The sequence below is a fragment of the Oncorhynchus nerka genome, linkage group LG20, assembly GCF_034236695.1.
Source record: "Oncorhynchus nerka isolate Pitt River linkage group LG20, Oner_Uvic_2.0, whole genome shotgun sequence".
Lineage (NCBI taxonomy): Eukaryota > Metazoa > Chordata > Actinopteri > Salmoniformes > Salmonidae > Oncorhynchus > Oncorhynchus nerka.
In genome coordinates, this window is record NC_088415.1 from 51,998,416 (window position 1) to 52,008,315 (window position 9,900).

The following is a 9,900-nucleotide window of genomic DNA, read 5'->3' on the forward strand; positions in this document are numbered from 1 at the left end:
TTTTCTGTTTGTTTTGAAAGTCTTGTTCTATCCTTATGCATCATCCCATTGCTCTCTCATCTGTGATGCCAAACCTTCACTGGTGCAGAGCTGTGAGTCCTCCCTCTGCCAGTCAGATATGATTGAAGATAAAAAAGAGATCTCTTCCCAACTCCCATATGAAGTCTATTTTCCATTGTTTTAAAAACAGAATAACTTTTTCCTTTTTTCCTTTCACAAAATGTCTTATTCAACACAAAATGCCTTATTCAATCAAAGACGTCCTCCATACCTCTGATTAAACCTATGGAGGAAGAGAAAGGAAGAGGGAGAAAGTGGAAAGAAGAGGGAAGAGAAATACAGATACTGAGAAAGGGAGGGGAAGGGAAGAGAGGGAAGTAGAAACACTTGAATCTGACTCGAGAGACTACTGTGGAGTAGAACTTTGCTATACAGTTTTTGATCAATATAAAATCACGGTGAAACAGCATCGATAACAACACTAATAACTTCATTACATTATGTATAACAGTGGACAGTATCTTACCTGTACTGGGGGGTGTCAGTAGGGGCGGCTGGCGTCTTTGGGACGTTTGAGTTGCACCTTGAGTCTCTTCATACCAATCTGGAAACCATTCATGGCTTGGATGGCAGCCTGGGCACTACCCGGGTTATCAAAGCTCACAAAGCCTGCATACATACAGACACAGACAGATGCTCTGAATGGTCAGTGGTAGTGTCAATCAGCCAGGTGCTTGCTACGACTGTTTAGAAGTAGTGTCACTCACCGAAACACTTGCTCTGATTGGTCGCTCTGTCCATGAATACCTTGGAGGAGATAACATTGCCGAAGGGCAGGAACATCTGCATCAGTTCGTTATCGCCAAACTCCTGGGGCAGGTGGTAGATGAACAGATTACAGCCCTCTGGTCCTGGAATACAGACACACACAGACAGACACACAGGCACACAGACACACACTGTTGGAGGCACAGACGCTAGAATCATGATGGTGCAGTACATTTTTAATACACACAAAATCACAATGATGACGACACTCATGACGTTGTTGACAATGATGGTCATGATGATAAAGAATTAGTAAATATAGTTCCTCACCCTCACCTTCCCTCTGCTGTTGGCCAATGACCTGAGGGTGCTGTGAAAGTGACTGACCTAGAGGGGTCAGTGTAGTTGCTGGGTAGATGGCTACAGAGGAGAGAAAGTGTGAGAGAGACAGAGACCGAGAGAGCGAGAGAGAGAGAAGAGAGAGAAGTAAAATGACAAAAGAGAAGAGAGAGATAGAGAGGCATGAAGGGGGGATGAAGTGAAAAAGAAAAGAGAGTGGGGATTGAGTTGATATTTTATGAGTCACATTCAACAGACTCTGGTGAAGACCCGGAGGTATCAAGGTCAGGGGATAGAGATCAGAGATGCGTAGTGTACTGTACCTGTGTATTGCTGTACCCCAGTAAAGGCCTGTTGCAGTGTGTCAGCAGCAGTAGGGCTCTGGGTGGAGTAGGTCGGCAGGCCATTGGTGTAGAGGGTCTCTAGAGGGTGCCCGTTAGCCTGGTGGGTGAGGCCGGTGTACCCGTTCATCATTGGGGCCACCAGGCTGGTCAGGGAGGAGGGCAGGGCGGCTGGAGGAGAGCTCAGACCTGCAGGGGGGAAATACAAATTCACTACACCGGAGACAGAAATGTTCACTGCACCGCACAGGGATTGGACTTAATGTCTATGAGAGAGGAAGGGAGAGAGAGAGAGGGATAGACAGAATAGAGAGAAAGAGAGTGTGCATGTGTGTCTCATGTACAGTATGTGTGTGTGTGTGTGTGCGCGTGTACGCGTGCGGGTGTGTGTGTGTGTGTGTGTGTGTGTAACAGCAGGCATCTCAAAGCTCACATGGTGATAAAATCACTCTGCGATGTCAGAATAGCAACACGATGATATGCTGCTGTAAGACAGAGCAACCCAGCTCTGCTCACTAAGGCAGCAGCAGGGGCATTTTACTGTGCTCACTGCTCACTGCCTTATCTACAGCTGGGACAAATAAAGACATTCTCCCACAGTGAAGGGGATTGGATGTTTGTCTGTCCTAAACTGATACAGCCTCGGGAGGGAGATAGGGCCTACAATTTGCATTATAATTCGCCTGCACGATTCTGTGTGTACTGTGTAGGCATCCCAAATACTGTATTTGTGATAGGATAGTCTTTAGCGATGTGTGTGTAAGAGAGAGGGAAAGACAGAGTGAAAGCAATACAGTAGAGTATAGGGAGGAAGGGACAGAGAGAGAGAGAATGATAGAAAGCGTTAACGAGATACAGTATCTGTTCATTAATGGACTATAAAACATGATACACTTTCAAGGACCACAGAGATTCCCCCACAGTAATACGAACCATGTGATCTATAAAACCAGACTCCTATTTGGCTCAATACAGAGAGAGAGAGAGAGAGAGAGAGAGAGAGAGAGAGAGTAGGCTGTAACAACCATAGTAGAATACATTTCACTAAAAGTATTTTCCTCGACATAGTTTATAGACCACACAGAAACTGATTTAAACCTAGAAACCAGGTGTGAACACTCTCTCAAGCAATTAATTGATCACAACTGACTTGAGGGAGAAATCTGAAACTGTCACACCCTGGTCTGTTTCACCTCATTGTTATTCTCCACCCCCTACAGATGTCGCTTGTTTCCCCAGTGTATTTATCCCTGTGTTTCCTGTCTTTCTGTGCCAGTTTGTCTTGTATGTTCCAAGTCATCCAGCGTTTCCCCCCCATTCTCCTGCTTTTTTCTATTCTCCTTATTCTAGTCCTCCCGGTTTTGACCCTTGCCTGTTTCTGGACTCTGTACTCGCCTGCCTGACCCTTCTGCCTGCCTTGATCACAAGCCTGTCTGCCACTCTGTACCTCCTGGACTCTGATCTGGTTTTGACCTTTCACCTGTCCACGACCCTTCTCTTTCCTACCCCTTTTGGATTAATAAACATTGTAAGACTCCAACCATCTGGGTCTCGCCTTGTGCCATGATACAAACATCTACAGTACACTAAGTAGGAATACAAAAGCAGTCTGTCTATAATGTGTCTCCAGTGCAGAATTACACTGTATTGATGCTGTGGGATCAATGGTGAATTGTAAAACTTCTAGGGTTTGATGGTATCTAGATTTTTATACCGTTTCTGTGCCTTACTAGGGTTTATGGTGTTACTGGAAGTGCACACAAAGGGGCCTTTTTTTTTTAAAGCAACAGGGATCTTGATTCAGGAGGGGATTGAATTTCTCTGCTGTAACCAAGAAGCTTGATCTTGACATCGAGCCACTTAGCTAGCCAGTTAGCAAACCACATGCATAGCTGGACCCCTGAGCTGGATATCAGTTATTTGATACATCTTAGATTTCTTATAGTTATAAGCAGTAGCATAGCACGCACCCCCCAACCCCTAATTTTGTATTATATATTTTGAAATATACTGTACAAATGGTATATCGCCCAAGCCTAAAAACTACCCCCAGTCAGAGCGATAGATCCCAGGACTGCGCAGTGAAATGTGATATCACACATTTCCAAGACTCATATGTAACTGACCAGGTATTGAACCCAGGTTGTCTGAGCACCTCGAGACTGTTAGCCCACCGAGCTACAGCCTAGCACTAGCTCTGGGAGCTAACATGAGTTTCCAGGTCTCCCACCTTACTCATCATGAATATTGCTGATTTATCCGACATGACTGACCTGACACGAGATTGAGGGGGTTGGGCGGCAGACCGTTCATTGCTAGCGCCCCCACCTGGTGGATCTGGGCAGAGGGGAAGGAGAGGCTGGGGGCCAGGTAGCCCCCCTGAGACATGGCCATCACCGCTGCCTGCTGCTGCTGCTGCATCAACTGATAGGGAGAGGAGGTGGATCGGGGGAGGAAGGGGGGGAGAGGGAGGGAGAAGTGGAATGAGAGCAAGCTGTCAGTGAGGCGTCAGAGTGACAGATACCAAATTGCGTGTATGTGTGTGTATGTGCTTACGGCGTGTGCATAGCTACTGTAGCTGCTGAACGTAGGTAGGGCGACAGAGGGGTTGAAGATGCCAAACTGTCCAGCCATCTGCTGCATGCGCCGTATGGTCCTCTCCTTATCTGTGTCTGCAAACTTCACGACGAGGCTGGACGACGCTCCCTAGAGAGGAGAGGAACACAGCATGGATGTGTGTGTGTGTGTGTGTGTGTGTGTGTGTGTGTGTGTGTGTGTGTGTGTTTTCGTGTATTGTACTTACCGGCATGGTCTGACTCCCATGAAGGGAACTGATGGCAGACTGCGCTTCTGAATGAGTAGAGAACTTCACAAATGCACAACCTAGAGAGAGAGAGAGAGAGAGAGAGCAAGATAAATCCAATAATTACAAGCAGATAACCTAAGAAAATGAACAACAATGACAAATGGTTTGATGAAGAATGCAAAAACCCAAGAAAGAAATTGAGAAACCTGTCTAACCAAAAACATAGAGACCCAGAAAACCTGAGCCTTACGCCTTCATTATGGTGAATCACTAAAACAATACAGAAATACACTACGGAAAAAGAAGGAACAGCAGGTCAGAAATCTGCTCAATGTAATTGAAGATTCTATAGAATCGAACCACTTCTAGGAAAATTGGAACACACTAAACAAACAACAACAACACAAAGAGTTATCTATCCAAAACAGAGATCTATGGATAAGTCACTTCTCCGATCGGTTTGGCTCTATAACAAAGAACAAAGAACAAACAGCAAAAACATATACATGATCAAATGCAAATCTTAGAACCGACTATTAAAGACTACCACAACTCACTGGATTCTCCAATTACATTGAATGAACTACAGGACAAAATACAAACCCTCCAACCCAAAAAGTGGTATTGATGGTATTGATGGTATCCTAAATTAAATGATAAAATATACAGACCACAAATTCCAATTGGCTATACTTTAAAAAAACTTTTTTCATCCTCAACTCTGGCATCTTCCCCAATATTTGGAACTAAGGAGTGATCACCCCAATCCATAAAAGCGTCAACAGCAACCTGGGGAAAATCCTCTGCATTATCATTAACAGCAGACTCGTACATTTCCTCAGTGACAACAATGTACTGAGCAAATGTCAAATTGGCTTTTTACCAAATGGCCATATGACAGACCTCGTATTCACCCTGCGCTCCCCAATTGACAAACAAAGAAAATAAAACAAAGGCAAAGTCTTCTCATGCTTTGTAAATTTCAAAAAAGCTTTTGACTCAATTTGGCATGAGAGTCTGCTATACAAATTGATGGAAAGCGGTGTTGGGGCAAAAACATATGTCCAAAAACGACAAGTTTGCAGTTAAAATTGGCAAAAAAACACACACATTTCTTTCCACAGGGCCGTGGGGAGAGACAGGGATGCAGCTTGAGCCCCACCCTCTTCAACATGTATATCAACTAATTGGCAGGACACTAGAACAGTCTGTAGCACCCGGCCTCATCCTACTAGAATCTGAAGTCAAATGTCTACTGTTTTCTGATGATCTGGTGCTTCTGTCCCCAACCAAGTACAGCCTACAGCAGCACCTAGATCAGGGGTGTCAAACATACGGCCCGCGGGCCGGAACCGGCCCCCAAGGAGGTTCGATCAGGCCCGCAGGATAATTTGAAAGTGGAAAAAATGCATAAAAGACATGGAATTAATATTTTTAATTCGCTGAAATTCATTGATTATCCGCTAAGGGGCGCACTCTTTCCATCAGAGTAGAAGACAAGCCGCATCACTGAGACAGACTGAAAACAGCAGACGGTATCAATGCGCCATCTGCTGCTTGTTACGACGTTGTTAATACCTTGGTCTCTACCTCTCCGCTACACCCTCATTAGCCAAAATGTCGTTATCCAAACGGAGAAAAGTAGATAAGGAGTGTAGAATTTTCAAAGAAAAATGGACCACGTCCTATTTATTTACAGAGATGCACGGAAAACCTTCGTGCTTGGTGTGTTTGCAACAAGTTTCGGTATTGAAGGAATATAATATTCGACGCCACTACGAGACTCATCACAGCGAAAAATATGACGGCTTGCAAGGACAACTGAGAAGAGATAAGATTAACGAATTGCTGGCGGGTCTGAGGAAACAGCAGTCAACTTTCATCCAGAGCCGAGAAGTCAGTGAAGCAGCGGTAAAAGCCAGCTACCTAATTGCTAGCGAAATAGCATTAGCATCGAAGCCGTATTCCGACGGTGACTTTGTTAAACGATGCATGATGAAGGCGGCTGAACTTGTATGTCCCCGAAGCGACAAGCTTTTGCCAATATTAGCCTGACGAGGAATACTATAGCAGAGAGGATTTCGGAACTATCGGCAGATTTAGACAGTCAATTGAAACAGAGAGTCAAGTCATTTATTGCATTTTCCGTGGCAATTGACGAGAGCACTGACATCACAGACGTGGCCCAACTGGCCATATTTATTCGAGGAGTTGATGAGACATTGACTGTTACTGAAGAGTTTCTTGAGTTGGTGCCAATGATGGACACCACAACAGCCGAGGACATTTTCGGCTCTGTCGTTGCTGCATTGGACAGAGTTGGAGTGGACTGGTCCCGCGCTGTCAGCCTGGCTACAGACGGCGCGCCATCCATGGTCGGAAAGAAAGCAGGTGTCGCGACAAAGTTCAAAGACAAAAGTACAAGCCCTTAATGGAGGAGATCGTTTCTGGACATTTCACACCAGGAGGCATTGTGTTGCAAGTCGCTGAAAATGGACCACGTCATGGAGGTGGTTGTTCGCACTGTAAATTTCATCCGGTCCAGAGGTCTGAACCATCGTCAGTTTGACAAACTTCTCAGCGACAGCAACATTACCCACAGCCTGCCATACCACACTGAAGTGAGATGGTTAAGCCGAGGCGCTGTGCTGAGGCATTTCTTTGATCTACGAGAGGAAATCGGACAGTTCATGGAGAAAAAAGGAAAACCGGTGTTGGAATTACAATCTCAGGAATGGCTACGGGACCTTGCATTCTTGGTTGATATTACTGAACACTTGAACAATCTGAACAAAATGTTGCAAGGCCGCAAAAAAGTTGTCACACAGTTTTCTGACAACATACATGCATTTAAGTTGAAGCTGACTTTGTGGGAGATGCAACTGGCAAATGGCAACCCTGCTCATTTCCCTGTCTGAGAGATGTGTGTGTGACCAGACCTGATGCGGACATGAAACGGTACAAAGACAAAATTGCAGGACTACTGCGGGAGTTTGAGAAACGTTTTCAGGTATTTGGTGAACTTGAGACAGAATTTTCAGTTTTTCGCTCACCTTTCACAGTTAAAGCTTCTGATCTGCCGGTCGAAATTCAGCTAGAGATAATTGATTTGCAGTGTGATGCAGATTTGAAGGGCAAATTTGCCTCTGTAGGTCTGGACAGATTTTATCAGTATCTACTACCAGGGTACCCCAAATTAACAGCCCTGGCTGCTAAAATTTTGTGCATGTTTGGGACAACCTACCTTTGTGAACAAATTTTCTCAGTGATGAATATCAATAAAACAAAAATGCGTTCAAGGCTCACAAACAAGCACTTAAATGACATTCTGAAAGTGACAGCTAGTCAGGACATGACACCTGGTGTTGATGCACTTGTACAGGCCAAAAGATGCCAAGTTTCAGGAACAAATACAAGTCCAGACTAGACTAACACCTTTAAAATGCTGCCTTAGATACTGTTTGCATTGAAAGAATACAGCTCTGTGAAGATGAATCCTTACTGTGGTGATTTAAAAAATGTGCACTTTAATGTTAGTCAGCAGCTTCAAAACAAAAGTTGTGTGATGGAATTCTACTGTTCATACAACTCCATAAATTTTCAATTTCGTGGAGCAGTGTAGCAGAGTATGGTATAATTTTAATGGTCCGGCCCACTTGACATCTCCCTAGGCCGTATGTGGCCCACGATGCGAAATGAGTTTGACACCCCTGACCTAGATCTTCTGCACAAATTCTGTCAGACCTGGGCCCTGACAGTAAATCTCAGTAAGACAAAATAATTGTTTTCCAAAAAAGGTCCAGCTGCCAGGACGGCAAATACAAATTCCATCTAGTCACTGTTGCCCTAGAGCACACAAAAAACTATACATACCTCGGCTTAAACGTCAAGGCCACAGGTAACTTCCACATTGCTGTGAACGATCTGAGATACAAGGCAAGAAGGGCCTTCTATGCCATCAAAAGGAACATCAAATTTGACATACCAATTAGGATCTGGCAAAAAATAATTAAATCAGTTATAGAACGTATTGCCCTTTATGGTTTTTCTGGGATCTGCTTACCAACCAAGAATGAACAAAATGGGACAAACACCAAATTGAGACTGCATGCAGAATTCTGCAAAAATATAATCTGTGCACAATGTAAAACACCAAATAATGCATACAGAGCAAAATTAGGCTGATACTTGCTAATGATCAAAATCCACAAAAGAGCCAATAAATTCTACAACCACCTAAAAGGAAGCGATTCTCAAACCTTCCATAGCAAAGCCATCACCTACAAAGAGATTAACCTGGACAAGAGCCCTAAGCAAGCTAGTCCTGGGGCTCTGTTCACAAACACAAACAGAGCCCCAGGACAGCAACATAATTAGACCCAACCAAATCATGAGAAAACTCAAATATAATTATTTGACACATTGGAAAGTATTAACAAAAATCAGAGCAAACTAAAATGCTATTTGTCCCTGAACAGAGAGTACACAGTGGCAGAAAACCTGACCACTGTGACTGAAAAAAAATTAAGGAAAGCATTTGACTATGTACAGACTCAGTGAGCATAGCCTTGCTATTGAGAGAGGCCACCGTAGACAGACCTGGCTCTCAAGAGAAGACAGGTTATGTGCACACCGCCCAGAAAATGAGGTGGAATCTAAGCCTGCACTTCCTAACCTCCTGACAAATATATAGTGGGTTGTGAAAGTATTCACCCCCCTTCACATTTTTCCTAATTTGTCACCTTAAACCCTCAAATTAAAATTACCTACCACTTTGAAGATGCAAAATATTTTTATTGTGAAACAAACAAGAAATAAGACCAAAAAAAAAACAGAAAACTTGAGCATGCATAACTATTCATTCCCCCAAAGTCAATACTTTGTAGAGCCACTTTTGTAGCAATTACAGCTGTAAGTCTCTTGGGGTATGTCTCTATAAGCTTGGCACATCTAGCCACTTGGATTTTTGCCCATTCTTCAAGGCAAAACTGCTCCAGCTCCCTCAAGTTGGATGGGTTCCGCAGGTGTACAGCAATCTTTAAGTCATATCACAGATTCTCAATTGGATTGAGGTCTGGGCTATGACTAGGCCATTCCAAGACATTTAAATGTTTCCCCTGAAACCACTCGAGTGTTGCTTTAGCAGTATGCTTAGGGTCATTGTCCTGCTGGAAGGTGAACCTCCGTCCCAGTCTCAAATCTCTGGAACACTGAAACAGGTTTCCCTCAAAAATGTCCCTGTATTTAGCACAATCCATGATTCCTTCAATTCTAACCAGTTCCCCAGTTCCTGCCAATGAAAAACATCCCCACAGCATGATGCAGGGATGATGTTTACGGGGTGATGAGAGGTGTTGGGTTTGCGTCAGACATAGTGTTTTCCTTGATGGCCAAAAAGCTACATTTTAGTCTCATATGACCAGAGTACCTTCTTCCATATGTTTGGGGAGTCCCCCACATGCATGTTGGTGAACACCAAACATGTTTGCTTCTTTTTTTCTTTAAGCAAAGGCTTTTTTTCTGGCCACTCTTCCGTAAAGCCCAGCTCTGTGAAGTGTATGGCTTACAGTGGTCCTATGGACAGATACTAAAATCTCATCTGTGGAGCTTTGCAGCTCCTTCAGGGTTATCTTTGGTCTTTTTGTT

At 44.0% G+C, this 9,900-nt stretch overlaps 1 protein-coding gene across 1 annotated transcript in view; it reads right to left on the bottom strand.

Annotated features, from left to right (window-relative positions):
- Positions 1-332: 332 nt before the first annotated feature.
- Positions 333-9,900, bottom strand: part of LOC115102735 (CUGBP Elav-like family member 5) — a 56,107-nt gene continuing 46,539 nt past the window's right edge. The window contains exons 5-11 of the mRNA XM_065005574.1: positions 4,252-4,331; positions 4,005-4,154; positions 3,722-3,872; positions 1,431-1,661; positions 1,099-1,188; positions 768-911; positions 333-669 (exon numbers count right to left, since the gene is read on the bottom strand). Coding sequence (XP_064861646.1) covers positions 542-669; positions 768-911; positions 1,099-1,188; positions 1,431-1,661; positions 3,722-3,872; positions 4,005-4,154; positions 4,252-4,331 — 974 coding nt within the window. The 3' untranslated portion in view covers positions 333-541. The remainder of the gene's footprint in view (positions 670-767; positions 912-1,098; positions 1,189-1,430; positions 1,662-3,721; positions 3,873-4,004; positions 4,155-4,251; positions 4,332-9,900) is intronic.